Raw genomic sequence first — 20,732 nt, 5'->3', positions numbered from 1 at the left:
TTTTTTTTTTTTTTTTTTTTTTTTTTTTTTTTTTTTAACTTGGAAAGAACCTGTCTGAGTTCCTTTATGCTTTTCAAGCTCAGGGATGAGAGAGAGCGAGCGCATGTGTGCGCGTCTGTGCCCATACAGTTCGCTCAAGTGGGAAAAAACCCCGTTTGCGGTTCACACAGGAGGAATTTCTGATGGGAGACAACAGTGCTAAGCAGAAAGGCACATCCTGATCTCTAGCAAGTGAGGGGCACGCTGGCGCACACACGCACACAACACATACTCTCCGGGCGCTCTGCATAATACGTGCAAAGCGCTGCCCTTTAATGAACGTAACCTATGGCGGCTGGGATGCAGCCGGCCAGACCTCGCCATTAATAAACTGGGAACATTCTTCTCCTTTTTTTAGTCCCTTTCAATGCCAGCCCTGCGGTTTGATCTCCCTTGAATGCTGCTCCCCCTCATTTGGGGCTCCAATTCTGAGAAGATTTGGCGCATTGTTTGAGGTCGCAGGATGTCGGATTGATTTCGGAGCTTTTGTATTGACTCCGGGCTCCTGAATGAAGCTGTCATGTGTGTCTGTGGTTGGCTAGCAGGCTGTCCGGCTGCAAGCTGTGCCTTCCTTTGTTGTTTAGGCCTCATTGAGCTGAGGGAAGAGGCTCATTTCAGGGTGATTTACCACCACCCAAACACCAGCTGTCTGTTGTACTGCCGCTTGCCTCCACCTTGGATTCAGTTCTTGTTTCCCTTCATTTTCCCCCCTTCTCTCCCACTCTTCTACTATAGGCACTTGGGTACTTGTTCTTCAAAATGTGTGGATCACCCTGACAGAACAGCATAAAAAACATAATAAGCACTGAATATGTTGTTCTTCTTAATTGCATTTGTGCACCCATGGGGATTTTTAGAGTTCACTGTTGCAGTCACAGAATCATAGGATAATGTCTCGAGTTGGAAGGGACCCACAAGGATCACCGAGTCCAAACCCTGCACAGGACAGCTCCAAGAGTTATACCATGTGCCCGAGAGCCTTGTCCAAACACTTCTTGAACTCTGGCAGACTTGGGGCTGTGACCACTGCCCTGGGGTGGTTCCAGCGCCCGACCATCCTCTGTGTGTTTGTGCCAGCTCCCTGGGGAAAAGGCTAATTCCAGTATTTTCAGTAGTCATTGCCCAGAACAGAGGAAGGTTGATGAAAACCGAGCAGGTCAGAGCCCTGCTGTACCTGTCAGCCACTGCAAGGTGCATGACACGGTGCTGCTAAGCTGAGCCCACCTCTCGAGCTGAGCTTTTCAGCCGCAGGCTTGGGAGAGCAGGAGGAGGACGGGGATCCTGCCGTTAATCCCAGCCAGCTCCTCCAGAGCACAGAGCCTGGCAGCTCCGTGGAGGCCCGACGGTGCCATGTGCCTTGTGTCTGACTCCTTTAAACAGGGCTGGCAGCTCTGCCTGGGACAGCTCTGGGCGACGCCGCCGTGATTTGTGTGTGCCCCTGAGCCTCCCCTGGAGCCGCTGGCGTGAAGCGAGTTGTGACCGACCCTCATTTGACTTCTGGGTGACGCAGTTCGGTATTTCTCGACCACAGTCTGTTAAAATTGGCATCCGCTCAGCTCCTGTCACCCGTGCAGCTGAGATAATTAAGCCTGTTACTATTATTATGATTTTTTTTCTCCTTTTTCTGCACATTTTGGCCGGCTGCTTAAGCCTGTGGTGCAAGGAGATGGGTGAGGCCAGAGAGATCCCCTATAAGAGGTGGGATGATGTGACATATGTGCTTTTTCAAGGAGCCTTCTTGCTCTTTGCCTTGGGAAGGGTGGTGTCTGACAACGGGTAGGAGCCAGCAGAAGGCAAAGTGAGCTTCCCTCCTGGAAAACCTTGTGCCTACCTGCTTCTAAACCACACCATCTCATCAAGAGTAGGCAGTACATCTGTAAGATTCCTACATAACTGTGCTCTTCCTCACTTATTCATGGCTAGGCTTCCCGAACTAAGATTGAGGAAGGCTCTATCCACAGTTGTTACAGGCACACTGGTGGCTTATGAGGCCAATACGAGATAGACATATCTGATTGCTCTTCCTCAACACTGTTATTAAAAGGCCAGGAAACATGGAAATGATGCTCCGTAAATCAAGACCAAACATCTATTAATACCCAGTGAGTTGAGGCTCCCCTCTTTGCAGTGTTCTTCTCTCTCTCTCTTATGCTTATCAGGCGCTGCTGGACGAAGGAAGGAGGGATATATCAGGAGGCAACATCCACAGTAGGATAGCCCCAGCGAGGTGTTTTAATTTCTTAACAAACTCTTTGGGCACTAAAAACTGTAAAATAACATACAGATAAACAAACAAAAACTCCCTAACCCTTAGCACCCTGGAGGGCTCTGTTTCAGATCACTGAATAAAAGCTGAAGCTGCATATGCATGTTTAATGTAACACAAGGCGTGTGCTGTGCAAAAGCATGCTTCCTTCTAATCTGGTTCCAGACAGAAGCATCCAAACAGAAGCCCCTTTCCCTATCCCCACTGAACTGCTTGGTGTATGTGAGGAAACCCCTGAATGACAAGGCCTCCATCTGCTCTGGAACAGAGTTGCGACTGGCTGCAAATGTTGTCCATATGCTTTTTTTTTTTCCTTTTTGCCTTTCAACTTAGCTGCCTAATGTTAGACACCTATCCCCAAATTAAGCATCTGCTCATAAGAAGCTTTCCCAAAATAAGGTGGAGGTAGCAGCTCATTGAGCCAGTGCACATTAGGAGAGGTGCATCTGCAGCTGGAAAAGGATGTAAAAATATTCATCCAGTGCATTGCTTTCATTTGATTTTTTTAGGGAATGGAAGAGCCCCTTCATTCTTGTACTGCCAGAGAAAAAGAAAAAAAAAATCTAGTTTTGAGTTAATATTCCCCTTCTACTCCTGATTTCCCAGATGACTATGGGCAACACCTTGCAATTTCTCTCTAGTAAATAAAATTGGTGATATTTCCACTTGGGCAGGAGAACATGGCTGCGGTTTGCTATGAGCTCAGGTCACATTAGAGCCATGGAAGGCTCTAAAAATGGGAGTTTTCCCCTTGGCTTGTGGTTAAAAGAGAGTTGGATTGTCTTTTTCAACATGACGACTTTGCAGTGGATACTGGGACAAATTAACCATCAACAAGGTATATATGGATCTAGTTTCCTAACCACAAGTGTGTGTCATTGCTAAAGGTACCCTAATATATCCTGACTGCACATTGGCTGCCTGTTAGGAAATGTGTGGGTTTCTCTTAGGTCCTTTGTAGCTCCAACTTGTCTCATATAGTGTGAGATGTGTAGAAGGTGTTCTGTGGTTAGACAGACGAGTCTCTTCCTGTGCCTCAGTTTCCTATCACTATCATCATAATTTAATACACTTGCTTTAACTTCTAGTTTAATCACTTCTTTCTCGGCAATGGTTTTTGAATTTTAGAGATTATGGACTGATATTTGAAGGACTGTAATAATGGGGCAAGAGTAAAACACCATTGATAGATTGGAGTCACAGGCAGAGGATGCCAAATGCAAGTAGACCCCTGAAAACCTCAAAGTTTGAAAGGATGTTATCGGCAGACCAAATGAAGCATTTTGTTAGGTATCAGACTAAGTATCAGTACTACCTTTTCAGTGTCTTATTTTTTTCCCAGCTTCTCTTTTGGAAAGGGGAAAAAAGATCATTTCTGCACATTATCTGACCTTACTGGGACTTGTGAGATGCTGAGGTCACCAAGTAAGAGATCTTACCACACCTGGCAGGTTTCAGGCTCTCCCAAGGTGACCAAAAGTTTATCTGCCTGTTTGTAATTCCTGCCACCAAGGGTCATCTATCTGCTGTGCCCTGACATTGAGCAATGGCTGCAACTCCTTTTAATCATGCCCTTTCCCTTCCTCATCATTTAGGACAGAGCACTTCCACTTGGCTAAACTCGATAACTGTGTTAGTGTTGGGGTCTCCTTTTCTATATAAATTAATCCAGCTGAAATCTCGTGACTCTCCATGGCTGTACACGATCAGATTCTCCCTCTGTTCCCCAGTGGATGCTGAGAGTGTTTATTTTTCAGCTGTGGGCAGCAGAAGTCTGAAAATAGACAGTGTCTTTGTGTGTGTGCCCATGGGAAGCAAGTAATTGTGACAGATTTGTGGGAACTTCATTTCCTGTGTTACAGTCTGAGTTCAAGGAGCATTTTGACCAAACCTGGAATCCCAACCCCTTTCTGTCATGATGATTTATCAAGATGCCCAGGTCTGATAAGCAACAAAACTGCTGTGGTGAAGAACCAGGGTGACTCAAATAATCCCCAGAAAAGAACCGTGTTAACATGAGGGACCTTGCTTCTCCAATCATGTTCAGTCTGATGGGTTTTCAGCAAAAATAAGGTGTCTGAGCTCAGCTTCCTTCTCAAACTGTTGGTTGGAGGTGAAAGGAGAGTGAGGGGACTCTGTTACTTTGCAAATCTGTGCTGGCCCCAACATCCACCCCTAGGAGTGTTTGAGGCCACGCCGGGTGAGACTTTGAGCAACCCTGTATAGTGAAAGGTCTCCCTGCCCATGGCAGGGGGTTTGAACTGGGTGATCTTTAAGGTCCCTTCCAATCCAAACATTCTGTGTTATAGAAATTACAGGGTCTGTGCCAGCAGTGCTGGGTGAGGGTGGGCTGTTGAATTCCTGGCAGGGATTTACCAGTGGTGATGTGGACCCATTGTCCTACTGAGGGCAAGTCACACCTGTAGACTTGATTTCACGAAATCTAGGCACACTAAAAGCAAGTAAGTGCTAACTTGGTGAGGGAGCTTTTCTTCAAGTCACTGCAGTTTGGTACTTGTACTCTCTGAGCATGATAGACTTGTTCTGTTCATGTAAATGTATGAAAACAACAGGTTAAAATAACATTTCTTTTCAGCTTTGCTTTCCCACTGTGTTTTCCCATGTACCTTGCTACCCTTCTACCCCTGTCTGTGTCACATCCCTGATGCTGTGATATTGGCCTTTGGGAAAGTCTTCTTGGCCACTTGGAAGCTACCCCTCTGTGAAAGGGTACCTCCCAGCAATGCAAGATGAGTCCACAGGCTTCCCTAATGCTCTTTCTTCCCCTGTTTCTGGTAATAAATACAAGATGCCTTGATCTTCAGTGGTTGGGATTGTGCTGATGTTTTTCTTGCCTTATCTCTTTTAGGGAAAAGTCATTGGAGATGCAAAACTGCTTATGAGTTGTGGTTGCAGAAAAGGGAAAAATTCTCAAGTGAAAGACTCAGATCAGGTCAGTCATTATATACCTTTACCGATGGAAATACAAGAAATGTCTTAACATCTGGTGGATTTGATCTGTGCTGTTGCATATCAGAGTTCCCGGACACAAACAGAGTTCTTGACATGATCAACAACAGTACAACATTGATGGTTTTGTGTTTGTTATTTGTAGAAAAACCCTTAAGCAAGATCAGGGATTCCTTGCACTAGGAGCTGTTAATGCCCTAGCCTGGCTTATTCACATCTGGTTTATTTATTCATGAATTCTGTTTCTTTATAAAAATCCACTCCAGGCAATGCCTTTCTTAAAGAATATTGCATTTCCTTGCTGGCTAAATGCATGCAACCTTTGGTCTCCTACTGTATCTGCCTAGATGGGTGGCAGCTACAGAAAAACGTGCCATTCTTTGCATGCTTTTGTTCTGAAGTGACACCATCAAAAGGACATTTCTTATTGAGGTCCCCTCATGATAGACATGTAAAAACTTGCTCACAAACCGATGGCCAGGTTTCAATATTCATTACTTGGAATGAATGGCCCTTTATTCTAAAATTGGTCAAATTGACATTGGTGGGACCACTTGTAGGGTTCAGTAATTGCAAGTGAGATGGTCTGTGCTCGTTATGACAGCCAGCTGGTGGTCTCTTGCTACCTCCTACCATTTTGCACTTATTCATCTCTGTCAAATATTTTAGTTATTATGGCCTTCTGGCTTTGTAGGTAAAAAGAAGTTTGAATCTGGAGATCATTCTTTCCGAAAATGAAACAAAATTTGATTTGAGCATAAACATTTTGTAAAATCAGGTCATCCAGTCTTAAATATGGCAAAGTGAAACAGTTGATCTCAAAGGTCAAACAACTTTGTTCTCTGATGTACCTTGTGAACAGCCTGTGACTGGGTATAGTCCTGAAGCAGATTCAAACAGTGTCCAAAAAGTTCAGAAACTCCTGATAATATCCTGAGGGGAAAAGAGATGAATTCTCAAGAAGAAAAGTATTTTTCATTTTTAAAATGTGTCAAATTTTAACATTCATCAACTGTAATTAATAACAATGTCTGTAAGCCTTGTTTTGTTAATATTTGAGAAGATCTGAGAGCAGATTTATCTACTGGTCTATCCATCCATCCACCTATTTTGTAGTAGGCTCTGTTGTGAGGAACACTGGTCACACTTACGAATTCTTTGTCATATTGAGTCATTCATTGATTTGCTTTGTTTTGCTTGTGTTTTTTTGACTAGTATTTTCAAAATAACAGATTCATTCTCATGAGCTAAATTATCAGTTGGCCATCAAGACAAGGATTCGTATTACTTTTCTTTAAAGACTGGCTTCCCATTCTCTCAAATAAAAGCTTAGTATTCTCATTTTGAAATTCTAACACATCAGGAAAAAATAATATGGAAACAAACACTCTAACCAATTTTAGTCTTTTATATTGTGATATATTCTGGTTTACAGGACTAAAGCAGCATTAAACCACTGGTAGTACAGAATAGAAATTAAATTGGAACACCCTGATTGCAGAGAGGTTTTACATAGCAGTATCTCTAAAAAACCCTGTGTAGTAGACTTGAAACTCATAAATGGCAATATTTTAATTATGGAGTAGACAGCAGTTTTCAGAGAGTAAAAAAATCCCATTCTCTTTTATGTTTTCTGGAACAGTGAAAATTATTTTTTGCATTCAGTTACTTTCTGAAATCTAATTTTTGATGTTATCTGGTGATGTATTGACCATTTCAGTACCTCTTTCTTTGCTGTGACAACATAAACTATGGGGCAAGTGCTTGCTTCAGAGGCTGTAAAGCTCATTCATCATGCCCCTGGCAGGGTCCTCTCTGTATTTAAGGGGACAGGAGGTGGATGGGGAGGAAACTAGTACAGGAGGGTGGGTGGCAGTGTGGAACATTTGTCTGTAAATGCAGGACCTCAGCTCAGCTTATAAATTATCCCCTGGGCCTTGTAGATAAACACAGACTTCTATGGTGACATCGGCTGGGAAAGGCAAACACTTGCCGACGATTGTAGGCTAATCCTTCAGGACACTAATTGCCAGAAAACCAAGGAAGCATTATTTTAGGAACAGCTTGTTTCACTTTGTGAAGGGGAAAAACAGTCCACCGGATTTAGTTTTGTTTGCAGAGCTTTACTCCCTCCTTCTGTGCCCTGTCTCAGATTTTAAAGGTTTACCTTCATTATTGTTGTTGGGGCCTTTTTTTTTTTTTTCTTTTCCTTGCTTTGTGTTTCACTCTGATGCCTCTTTAAACTTCTGTGAATATGCAACTTAGTTTTCATTTGCATGAATGTACGCATAAATAAGTAAATAGCTATTTAAAGTTTTGGGACTCACCAACTACTTTTTGCCTGAAATTTCTGTGAAAGGTGATGTTTTGCAAAGATTTTATTTTTCTTTCGTTCTTTTGAGTCAATTTGGAAACTGGCAAAAAGCCTCAAACACACAGCCCCACCAGTGAAAATCCCCACTTGAACCAATTCATCGCCCCATTGCCAAGAGTTTTAATTTACTGGTATTTCTCACTTGACCTGTTCATCTGGAGAAGAGGAGGCTGAGGGGAGACCTCATTGCAGTTACAACTTCCTCATGAGAGGAACAGGAGGGGCAGGCACTGATCTCTGCTCTGTGTGACCAGTGACAGGACCTGAGGGAATGGCCTGAAGTTGTGTCAGGGAAGGTTTAAGTTGGATATTAGAAATAGGTTCTTCCCCTAGAGGGTGGTTGGGCACTGAACAGGCTCCCCAGGGCAGTGGTCACAGCACCAAGGCTGACAGAGCTCAAGCAGTGTTTGGATGACACTCTCAGGGACATGATGTGACTCTTGGGGATGGGCCTGTGCAGGGCTAAGAGTTGGATTTGATGATCCTTTTGGGTCCCTTCCAGCTCAGCATATTCTGTGATTCTGTGGTTCTCCAGTGTGCCTTTGGAAGAAATGGCACCTTAAACTCCTTGACCTGAGATCTGCTTCCCCAAATCTGGCAGCCAAAACCACAACTATCTGCGTGATGTTTTCCATGGTGCAAGGCACCGGTGTGCAAAACCTGTCAAGGGCAGAAGTGCAGATAGGCTCACATGGGACTGGGGTTTCACAACAGGCACAAGGAACCCAACTTTCCTGTTCCAGGAAGGGACTGGCGGCCTGTGTTGTGAGGCCTCCGAGTCCAACCTGAGCCCTCCAAGATGAGGTAGAAGGCTAAACAGCACAATAAAAATCCCACAAAAGCTTTGAAAACCTCAAAGGGATACAGCTGCACTGAAGAACTAGAGTCTTATCACCCATGCATGGTTTAGGTGAAATTGTGGGTCAGTGAAGCAGGATGACTTCAGAGGAGTCCCCAGATAAGACCACCTCTTGCCAGCAAAAGCTGTGTGTCTTTGGCTACCATTGGCAAAATTGCCAATTGGTTGTGTGCTTTGTGGGAGTAAAATTCATCCACGCTCTGAGGCCAAGAACCGAGACTCTGCACCACAAACATCCTAGTGTAATTGTAAGGTTCATATATGCTCTTAGGAGGGGTTATTAGTTTACCAATAATTTATGCCTCCCCATAAATTATTATAATGTTGCTTAATATTTGAGGTGCATTGTTGTATAAGAATGGCAATCCTGGGCTAGAATTTCCTCATGCCAAGTAGTATACTAACATAAAATAGGAAAGATGTTTCCTGGGGAGTGATTTTATTTGTGTACCTTCTGAGGGGAAAAAAAAATATTGTAATTTAAAAACAGGAGGAAAATGTGTGAGTGGGCAAGTAATGTGCATATTAGAGGCATGCATAAGATTGAGAACCAGAAGTAGCATTGTGCTCCATATCCTCACACATGCAGCTCTGCTTTTTCAGGGTTTAGTTTTATTTGTTTTCCATTGCTTCTCCCAGAAGGTGGGTGGCTCATCAATGTTTAACTGCTCCTATCCTTTGAATTTTTTTTTTTTTCCTTTTTCTCTTGGCTTAACTTTTCTGATGGTTCCTGTGAGACCAAGTGTTACTGAGAAGTCAGACGCTCCTGTCCTTCTGTGTGTTTGGTTTTGGTTTTAATATGACAAATGTATGCCTCCTCTGGAAATGGTATCCATGCTGCAGAGTAATTATTTAGTGAATGGTGGATCCAGTTCATGTCGGCAAGGATCAGATTAATCATTATTAATCATGACCCCTCCGACAGTAACCTCATCCCTTGCCTAAGTGCTGCTCTTTATTAAGAAGTAAAAGCTATTAGGGGATGGCTGGGCCACTGCTCTCGTTGCACCAGCACAGGGCTCAGGCCTTCTGGCAGGAGGCAGAGGAACTCAGTTCAAAGTTAAAAATAGTTGCACATGGTCCACGTTCCAGAAATGAAGTAGGCAGCTTCCCCTGTGGGCTTCTTCGGCCTCATCTGAGTGTCCTCCTTTCCCCTGAAGTCTCACGAGAGTTTGACTCTTTCCAAAGGTTGAATTAGGGATTAGTGTTAGGGATTAAATAATCTCACAGAGGCTTTTTTATTTGTCTGCTAGATTTTCCTCTTTTTAAACTTAAGGAGATCCCAGTATAACTCAGTGTGTGCACGGTCCCTGCGGGGATAAGATTCTAAGGTCTATTCTAGTGGTTGCAACAGGTTTCAACAGCTGACGAGACTGACTGTGAGCTCAGCTCTCTTGGACTCCTGTTGTACCAAATAGATCCCAAATCAAGCAGCTTTTTTGAGGATTTCTGGATTCCCTGAAGGAACACTGCACTGTAGAGATGATGCATGCAATGATGTCCACCTTGTGCAAAACAGCTGTGAGAAGCCCAATTTCTCTCTCTGAGCGGCTGGACTGGGGTTTGCAGACATATATATCTCTATATCTCAAAATAGATCTTCCTTCTGTCACCAGAGATCTGCCAAGACAGTAGTTTAATTCATAATTATTCTGGTTTTCCTAGCAGTACAGGTTCTTTTTTAAAAGGTGAGACAATGCTATCAATTGATGTCATCGTTGTTTCAGCAAAAGCACAATGAGTTAAGTACTGGACTGAAACCAATCTCCTCACCACCCAAAACCCACCTTAATTACTTTTTAAAATGTTTTCACTGGCTTTGTGGAATTCCAGGACAAAACCAATTAGAGGGAGCAAAGGAAAGAAAAACATCTTTTGTCTCCAACTAGCTCTTCAATACCTGACCGGTAGCAGTAGAAATTGGAGCAAACCTGCCACACTCTTTTGATCTCTGCCAAAGTTGTTGTGGGAATAACATTGTTTAATGGTTGAAGGAATTTATTGAAGGATAAAAGTACCAGCAAAGACAAAGTGACCAATACAAATTGTCTGGTAAACCACTGTCAAATTTGATGTGTTCAGGGCTACTGATAATTTGCCATCTTAAAAAAACAGGGTGGGAGTTTGGAGGGGAGGAGGGTAAAAAGGGTATAAATAAACCCACGTCTTTAAATAGCTAACTGGCCTGGCCTGAATTGTGTCAGAGCTAAGTTCATTTGGCAGCCAGCACTGTAATATCTGCTGAGGGTGTAGCAGAGGGCTGAGACCAGATTTCGGAGAATCTGCCTTAGTTTTCCTGGCTCTCCCTTGCATTCTTCCACTTGTCAGCAAGAAATGCACTGAAGCACGAAATGAGGGGGTGCAAAGGCTCCCGCACTTTGTCTGAGCAAACCTGGATCACACCCCCATGGTTAATGTTTCTCTCTGCTAAAAGAAATAAGAGTAATAATAATAAATGAAAGCATTGGCTAACTTGGAAATACAGGGTGGGAATGAAGCAAGAGGAGAGAATTGGGGGAGTGAAGGTGTGTTGTTCACCATTTCCTGCTCCCATGTTTATTGGCAGAGTTTGAATCTCTGCTTGAAAAATCATTGGATTCTGCACAGGCTGTAAAGAGCTAAAACAAGAAGTAAATTAAAAGAGTAACAATGTTAAATGTCTGAGATATCTGGGCAGTAAAATGCCATTAAAAATACTTTGTTCATTCAACAAAGCCTGCTAGATCATCATACAAAGAACCTGGAACTATAGGAAACTGTCCCAGAGTCCTTTGAGATCTCAGGGAGGTATTACATAGAGTACCACTGATAAACACATACTTTTCAGCACTGGTGCCTATTAAAAGCAAATCTTATAGCTCTGACATTATGCTCATCTCACCAATTAAACTTTTAATTTCCGAAATACTCACATAATACTGATGCATCTTGTTCCTCCTGCCAGATCAGAGTGTTCTCCCCCCCCTCCCATGATACAGATGTTGGAACCACCTTTACTTACCTATTCACTCTCCACAGTTTTGCTGCTGGTGGTGCTACAGGGAGAAACCAGTTCTGCTTGGTGAACCAACATGCTGTAGAAAATAAAATGTCAGAAATCTTTTCCAAAAGCTGGAATTCTCTTCCTCTTAGTGGGATCTGTCTGGGGACAAGAGGTGTTTGAATGAAAGGTTCCTCTGATGCCTTTTCTTGCACCTCCCAATTTCATGCAGCAGTTATGCCTCGGTAATTGCTGGATCTAGTGCTGAGCATCTGCATTCCTCGTGGCTGGGAAAGTTTTTTGGTTTCATTCATGTGTTGGGTGGAATTGAAGCAGTTGTGAAGTGGAAACTGGGTGGATAAGTCCCCATTCTTCAGATTTAAGTAAGTTTTAGAGGGATAATGCTGTGAAAGGAGCTTCCGAAATGTAAGCTTCTGAACAAAAGAGATTGAGGTTATGGATGTCCTTCACAAGTTCAGCTGTAATAGGTTTGTCTTGCAGTGGGTTACACCTCCCTTCACACAATGCCATTGGTAAACTGACATTTTAATGACCTTTTATAATCACCTATTTCCTTTTCTCACTCATTTTATGAATAGTCTTGTACTCACTTCAAGAGTTTTTCACCTTGTGGTCTCCTCTTACTGTTCATATTATTTTCAGAGTGGGTTGGGCTTCCTGTAAAGTGTAGAACCGTGTAGACTGAAGTTCAATAGATCCTTTCCTTTCTACAGGAAAAGGGAGACCAAAAAACTCATAATGCCCTTTTTAGTTGCAGGAAAGGCTTTAGAAATGCAGTCAGCAAATTGCTTTTTCCTTTTTCTTTTGAGGCAGTTCTGAATGTGTACATTAATGCAGTGCCCTGCCCCTCTTCAGGACGTAAAACTTGGGGCTCCGACCTTTTCTAGTGAGTGATGATCCCATGGCACTTTCCCTCCTGGGTTGGAGCACATGAATCTTGGTGATGATGTTTTGTCCAGGCTCTCATTCAGGATATGTTTTCTGCCAACTTTACTTGACCCTGTGCCTTCAGTGGGACATATTATTCTTCACTTCCTGCCCTGAATTGCTGTGTACCTTGCATTGATGGGTCCTTTGTTCCACCTTGGAGGTAGGTTCATTTTGGTTGTGAATGAAGGGAAGCTGTAGGGTTTTGAAAAGCCGTTTGAGAGCCCTCTGAATGAAAAGTGCTTCACACACTGAAAAATATTAGTGTTATCAATTGTCATCCTCAGCCTCAAATGCTGAATTTGAAAGGGTCATTTATACTGCTCAAAGGCAAACACACAGCAGAATGCTAAAAGAGGGCTAAAGCACCTGAAGAAAATGCTGCCTCATGTAACTTAGGCTCTGAAATGCTAGTGAGCATTAATAACTATTTTGTTGTTTTCACTGATCTCTCTACACGGATGGAGAGGGAAGGAGTTGGAAGAGAGAAGCTGTGCTGCCGAGCAGCTCCAAGTGATCCCATATCCTATGGCTTAGCAGCTTACCTGATTTGAGGAGACTCAACCAGGGCAGGAGCAACATGCAGAGGGATGAGGAAAAGGCACAGGTGAAGATTTAGACTTGCCCATTTGATTATGATATAGGAAGGACCATCTTTCCTCATCACCCTCTGGTACTCAGTGATGAGTTTCATAGAATCATAGAATGTTAAGGGTTGGAATGGATCTTAAAGATCACCTAGTCCCAGTCCCCCCTGCAGGGACACCTCCCACTAGACCAGGTTGCTCAAGACCTTATCCAGCCTAGCTTTGAGCAGTACCAGGGCTGGGGCATCCACAGCCTCCTTGTGCAACCTGTTCCAGTGTCTCATCACCCTCATGGTAAAGAATTTCTTCCTAATATCTCACCTAAATATCCCCTCTTTGAATTTGTACCCATCACTCCTTGTCCTATCGCTACAGTTCCTGATGAAGAGTCCTTATCCAGTTTGTAGGCCCCCTTTAAATACTGTAAGGTTGCTCCATGCAACCTTCTCCAGGCTGAACAGCCCCGGCTTTGCTGCCTTTTCCACTCTGTCTTGTTCCCATTTCCCTTTGGCAGATGCCAGCGTGTGAAGACACCATGGCAGGGTCAATATCAGTCAGCAACCTTTTAGGTGACAGTTGCCACGTGAATCCAGATCCCATCTCCTCCAAGGTTCGTGCTAATGGAGCGGCCTGCTCAGAGCTGCTGAGAGCTGCGAGGTGCAAGGGAAGTGCAAAGGCTCTGTGGAGGGTGGCAGATGGAGAGAGGGACCCGTTCGCTGGTTGGAGTGTTGTGCTTGAAGCTTTGTGGAGCACTTCACGCCTGTCTCAGTCACCACGGGTGCAAAATGCTGCCCAAGCACAATTGTGGCAGGTTGCACCCTCTTTTTGCTGACATTGTACCAGAGTAAATGTCAAGACGATGAAATTCAGGTCCTATATTTCAGCAGGTCTTCTGTCTGGAATTGTACCCAATATGGTTGCTCTGCATTCAGCAAATATTCACTCCTGACACTGGTTATTCATGGAAAATGTGTTCAGTTGAATTTTCCATCAGCTCAGGCTCTTCGTAATTTTCTCACGGGAGCTTGTTCTGCTGTTGAGTTGACCATACTGATAGGAATATTTTTGCACTGTTCCATCTAAATAGTCCTTTGTTCCTTGTGTCCTTTTACTCCTTCCTATATCCCACTTCATGAGTTTCTTGTTCTTGCATACAAGTTTGGTTTGGTAAGAGACAGTAGTTGCATGTGTGCCTTGGGTTTAAAGTCTCCTTATATAGGTCAAAATCAGTTTTTAAAACATCACCTCCTGGAAAACACTCAGGAAGCTCTGTCAAATAAAACTGTAACCAAAGTGGTCTTTGTAGAAGAAAAAAAAAAATCCCGTGTGTGTGGGAAAAGTCATTCAAGCTATACTTTGAAAGTCTTTAGAGCAGGTGGAAGAAGAAGGGGTTCAGTGCCTGTGGAGTCAGATTGCTCTTCATACCCTCAGTCTGAGGTTTCCTACACAACCAGTTGTGTGATTTAATTCCTGCAAGACCTCAGTTCTCTTATAAAGCAGTGAAAGCAGCACAGATATCCTTCATGTTAAAGACTGGAGAGTACTTGGATATTAGCGTGGTGTAGGGCTTGCCTGAGGTAGGTTAACACCAGTTCAAAATATAGTATGGCTCCTACCAGCATCATGACAGAGGGATGTTTTAATCTTTTTATGTTGCATCTTAAAAAGAAACAGACAAAAATCTGATCTAAAGTGTGTGTGTGTGTGTGGAGGCAGGGAAACATAAAAAAAACAAAAACAAAAACAAAAAAAACCCCAAAGACCCATACCAAAAAGCCATATGATTCACTGCGGGACTAAATCCCTTTGGCAACTGGTTCCAGCCTGGAGAATATATTCACAGCTGGGTTATAAACCCTCAAAACCAGCCAACATAACCTTAACTAACACAACATTACTAAGGCAGTGCTGTAATAGGATCACTCTGCTACGGCTCATGGGCATGTTTTAAGTGTCATCAATGTAGTCTACAACTGAAGGCTGTTAAGTGCAAACCCCACTTTAGAAACTGCATCTTACACTCAGGAATGATCAAATATTAGTGGCTTTTCTTTTGTGAAGGAAAAACACAGAGAGAAAAGTGAAGAGCCATAAGAAACCTCACTGTCCATCCTCAGGTACTGAAGTTCACTTTTGGAGGGCAGCAGGATCAGTCCAGTGGCTCAGTATTGGTGTAGGTGGCCAGGAAATTGTCTCTCATTCTCCAACACTGATCTCCTCTACAAACTTAGCCAAGTTGTTTCACCTTAGTTTTTCTCTCAGTCTTATCTCCTCAAGGACATGAGTTATTTGACAGAGAAGCTATTTCACTCCATTGCTGGAATGGGTTAGACTCTAGCTGCACAACACTGAGAGCAAATAGGAAAAATCCATGAGGGAAGTGGTGGCCCTTTGTTTCATCCCACCAAAGATGCCCATCACGGGTATTCTGGTAGTTGATATCAAGCCCATTAAAAAGAGCTCAAAATGTTTTGCAACTCAGTGGAAAATGTGATTACTTACCTCAAAGCTGGGGTAAGAACAGATGATAAAATTAGCTTTCCCAACCCTATGTGCTTCTTAATACTCTCTGAGTTGCTTGACCTTGACCATGACCATGTCATGTTTTGGTCATGGAAAAACAAAAGTTTCCATTTGGATAAGGATACTGGTGTTGTCTGTAGGTGTTAGGGGCCAAGACTCATGTAAGTATCTTGAGGCTACCTGAATATCTATGTGAAAAGGATGACAAGGAGATGGTAGCCACTTTCCATGAACTTTTTGTTACCTGGTGCTGCAAGGTTGGAGTTGTTGTAGGCTTTTTGTATGGTTTGACTTTAGATGACTGACTGACTGATGTGTTGTCAAGGCATCCATGTCTCCCTGCACTGACACTGTTGGGAATGGAGGCTCTGAGTTGAACATTGACTCCCTTCGTAAGGAAGTTAATTGAAATCTCCCTCTCAACATCCTCCCAGGAGGTCAGTGGTTGTACTTAGAAAACAAGGGAATGAATTAATATCATAATACCTGATGAATAATCGTCTGCAAAAGCTTTTATATTCTCTTTTTATCATTATCAAATCATGCTGAAGAGGCTGCAAGGTGAAGAAACTCTCAAGCTTCATTTTCAAGAAGCTGTTAGGATGAAGACAGGGCATTTCAAAATCAATACTGAAGCTTGCGATCCAAAGAGCAAATGGAAGAGTCATTATAAGCTGCTTTACTTCTCATCTCTAATTCCCCATATTCATAACTTAAGCCCTGTCATTTGGATTTATCCTCTTTGGCCTGCAGTGACACCAGGAAAAGTCCTTCTTTTTAATTCCGTGGCAAAAAAATAGCAACGCTGCAGGGTAGGATCATATTCCCACAGAAGTTTAGGGCTTAAATGTTTCATGTTGGGCACCAGATTTTGCCATCTTCTCCCCCTCCCTTTAGTCCCCCTCCTCCCTCCTCTGCTGTTATACATCAATCATCCTCTTTCCTAGAGGCTAAGATACAAACAGTGTAATCCCAGAGAGAAGGGATACTGATACAGCCAATCCAGTGCATGACTATTGCTCTGTCCTTGGAGATGCCATTGCTAAATCTAATGACAGGATTTTGCTGATGGGAGTGTTTCAAGTAGGCTGGAGAAAGCAATAGGGGCAGTAATCTAAGAACCCAGCTTTGCCATCACTGGGAGAACTGTTGTATCTCCATCCACTTCTCCTATTTTAGGTCACTTTCTAAACTTTTCTTTCCTTTATTATGTCTTGGTTTGTCTTATCTTGGCACTTACACCAGCATAAATAGTTTCCTCACTGGTAATGTTTTTAATTATGACCTAGGAATGAACCTTAGACCTAACTCAGCCAACCCAACTGAACGATTCATAATACATAAAGGTTTGGTGTTGAATTAAGTAATTATTTTTAAATAAGGAAGGGTTCCTGTATAGGCTGTTGTTTGGAGAAAATACCACAACCTCAAATGCTGTTCTGTTAAGTGGCCTCCAGAAGGGGTTTTGGGGTTTATTGGGTTTTGGTTTGGGGTTTTTTTTGTTTGGCTGTCAGAAATGTGTTTAGAGGAGGTGATGTTACTCACCTCTGGAAAATTGCCACCACATACATTCAGGAGAAGCTGATGAACAACGGCTGACTTCTGGGAAGTGCAGGCAGTGACAGGTTGTTCCAGCAGCACAGTCTCCCTGCTCCCGGACTTGAGATCACTTGATATTCTGCTGGCAAGTTTGGGAATGGCCTTTGGTGGGAACCCAGCACTTTCTCTCATCTGCTAAGCCCTTAATAAACCCCACTATTACTTTTTCTAACTCCCCTCTGGACTTTGAATTCCACTGCAGTGAACATAACACACGTGAGTAAGAGCTTGAGGTCTTTCTCACTTGGGTGGTCCCATTAAAAAGACCAGGTTTGCTGTCTTGGTTCCTGAGCCATTCCAAACATTGCTGCTATTTTACCTCCCCCAGCATTTCTCTCACCTGCCTTTACTTCTTTTTTTTTTTTTTTTTCCATTCCCAATCTATTAAAATGTTTTAACCAGTTAACTTTGGAACCAAAATATTAACTGCATAAGAGGCAGCTTTTCTGAAGGTTTATAAAATATGTATCGGAGCAGGGAATATAAAATGCTCCCATTTTGTAACAGACCAAATGTATAAAGTGCTGAGTGAAAATTGAGAGGGACCCAACTTAAACCTTTGAAAATCACTGCCAGTTCCAATGTGCTGTATTTATTTTGACTCGGAAGGCTCAATCCAGTCCAGATGAGGTCATTTGGTTGGGCGCACACGTGTCCAGGCAGAGCCAGGAGGCAGGGAAGCCTGCAGGATGCTCCGAGGCATTGAGCTGCCAGGGAGCAGCGGTGGGAGCTGGGAGGGCAGACCATCTGTGTGTTGATCCTGGCATCAGAGCGTAACACTGGGATGGAGGTGTTGTAATGTTTAAGTTGATTTCTTTTAAGGCACGCAGCACAGTGTAGCTTTTGTATTCTCAGCTGTTTGCTGGGTAGGGTAACTAGAGGCAAAGCTTGACATGCTCTAATAATCTTGGGGACAGGGGAATATATTTAGTTATATCAATATATGTAGTTACTTGTTCATATGACTTCACGCAACAGAGATGTTGTTCCATTTGCCCAGCTCTGTCTTTGAGCTTGTCATTTGTAACCCTTGCCCTCTCAGCACCTGATACCTGCTCAGCAGCATTTTACTTTTCTCCTCCTTCCGCTCCTCCATCTTCCCTTACGCCTCTGGTCAACAGTATTAACAGCTCAGTCATTTGTCTCTATGGAATTTCACTTTTCTGTCCTGGAGCTCCATCTCTGCTGCTTGCTGCTCCATCCCAGCAGGTGGGGAATGTCCTGTGCCCTCCCCAAGCAGCCTTGTTGCCCTAGTCCCCCCCTCCCCACCTCCCTGCCAGCAGCCTGTTTGCCAACACTTTGCACGAGGAAGCTGCCTCTATAAAAATAAACCATGCTGAAATCTGAGAGAGAAACCACGCCAACCTCACACTTCATTATTGGTAATGTCAACCTATTTGATTTCCATTTGCAAACAGTAGCCTGCATATGTTCCTCACCATGTACCCCGTCTCCCATGCAGTATTTTGTGCAAATTCAGATTCTCCTTGCATGGTGCTTAGTCTGCTTTGTGGTTTGCTTGCTCTGAGCCACAGACACCCCTGCTTCACAATTAAAGTGTGGAAAAAGCCTGTTAAGTCACTGATTTAATTGCCTGGTTACTCACTGCTAACACAAAGTTGCCATCTGCAATGGGCTTGAACCTCTTCTCCCACCTCCTCTACCTTTATAAGATTTTACTCCTCACAGCTGGCTTTTATTGCTGATTTATAGCAGAAAAAGCCAGCAGAGGCAGACTTATATTTCCTGGTTTTAACCCCAATGTGCACTGCCACATGGGCATTGCTTGGGGTGGGCTGGACATGCAGACACTGCACTCCTGCAATTCCAACATTGCCTAGTTGTTACAGCCTCAGCCTGGGCTGAGGATTTAAGATCAATCTTGATTTTCCAAGAGACGTCTCTGTTAAAAAACAGCAACAAAAGAGGAAAATGTTGAAGGGGAGAAGTAAGACAAACCAAGCTTTATACCATCAGGGTGAACACTGCATTGCTGCCTTCAAAACCCGTGTGAGCCGCAGGTCCACATCTCCATTTTACACAGGGATGAGCTCTCAGATGGGTCCTACAAGCCTTGGCAGCAACAAGGGGCCCCCAGGAGGGTTCGGGGAGGGGGGATGCACCCAGAGCCTGAGGAGGAGCTGCCTGTATTGACTTTCACTCGATTTACTGGAGCAATTGAGTTTGTCAGTGAAATGCGAGAGGGGCTCAATCAGCTGTCACACTGAGACACTCCTGTCACTACTGTCAATAGCTTCGAGTTTCTGATCCTTTCTCAGATTAGCTCTGTGCCAGAACATCAAATGAAAAGCTGTTTGGGGCATGGGGAGGGGAGAAACCCTAAGCAGTTACCTAGGAATCAGTTTACAGACTTCAAAGCACTGTCAGGTTTATTCTGATGGACTGTAGCACTGTTCTGGGGTCCATAATGCATTTGGGGTGTAATGTAGACTCTCCTCTTCAGCCCCACGTTCACTCATGAACTGAGAGGCAGGGATGGGAGAAGAATGGAGGCATCTCTCCCAGCAAACCCAAGTGGCATGCAAATGGACTGCCTCCTCTGGAAGAGCTGCTCTTTAGCTTGATGGAATAAGTTGCTTTTCTTACCTTTCATCCTGAATGAGTCCTCTGCATTTCTCTGAGCACTGAAATGAAGACTCTTCCTGGTAGAGCTGAGATAAAGGCATCACCCCCAACAACAGGACAGGAGTGGGAAGAAGTGGGGCAGGTTTGTCATGCAGAAAGGATAAAGGGAGAGTGAGGGAGGTCTAGCTAGCCCCTCTGAGCAGTTTTTAGCAGTGTGGAGCCTCAAGTGTGCTTTTCTTTTTGTATAACAAGGCAAGAGCTTTGTAGCCCATGAATTTCTTCCGAGACCTTTTTCTTGAAGTTTCGCTGGTTGGATCTGGGACAGCCTTTGTTGAGAATGTTTCTGTCATGAGATATGCCAATATGAATGAATGAATATGTCTCTATTTATGTGAAGAATAACCCATCAGGAGACTTTTTCTTAAAATAAAATACTCAAGGATTTGAGAAATCTCTTTTCTCTGTTCGCACCAAAACAGCTTATGGCAAGGTGAACTCACCCATTTACGCAGAAGCCAAGAGGGTAATGTTAATCCTATTAGAAGAATAATCTACCACCAAAAAATAATAATAATAGGGGTGGAGAAGGAATCCTTTTAAGGTAAATTCACTGAGTAATTCCTCTGAATTTGCTCTTTTCTTCTCAGGGTTGCGATGTTAAACATTTTGCTATCAATACATGAATTATGAAGATTACTGTTTTCCTTTCACATTCCTAAAGAAATTCAGGAAGGGAAAAGCCGCATTCTAGCATTATTGCTAGAGGGTTTTGTCCTTTAGAGAATTTCTCTGGTTTTTGATGGATGGTGTGTCAGAGTGAGACATGCACAGCACAATCTGGATATTTTCCTTGAAGGTAATTTTAAATTTTCTAATTTTTTCCTTGTTACCCAGTTCCATGATTAAGTTTCTTTTGACTTCAAAACAGCAAAAATTTCATCTCTTCCTCATTCAAGATCACCACTATCCTTCCCAAGTAGCGACTGCAACTACATTCCACT

The 20,732-nt window shown here is 43.4% G+C and overlaps 1 protein-coding gene across 4 annotated transcripts in view; it reads left to right on the top strand.

The window, feature by feature from the left end:
- Positions 1-20,732, top strand: part of SETBP1 (SET binding protein 1) — a 263,613-nt gene that overhangs the window by 48,061 nt on the left and 194,820 nt on the right. For 3 of the 4 annotated variants that reach the window (XM_017819786.1, XM_017819785.1, XM_017819784.1), the window contains one exon: positions 5,175-5,258. The exons of the other annotated variant lie outside the window; for it this stretch is intronic. In XM_017819786.1, coding sequence (XP_017675275.1) covers positions 5,175-5,258 — 84 coding nt within the window. The remainder of the gene's footprint in view (positions 1-5,174; positions 5,259-20,732) is intronic. 4 annotated transcript variants of the gene reach the window in all.

The sequence above is a fragment of the Lepidothrix coronata genome, unplaced genomic scaffold (assembly GCF_001604755.1).
Source record: "Lepidothrix coronata isolate B3197 unplaced genomic scaffold, Lepidothrix_coronata-1.0 Scaffold77, whole genome shotgun sequence".
Lineage (NCBI taxonomy): Eukaryota > Metazoa > Chordata > Aves > Passeriformes > Pipridae > Lepidothrix > Lepidothrix coronata.
Note: the sequence above shows the minus strand (reverse complement) of the source record. Positions and strands in the feature narration are given on the sequence as shown.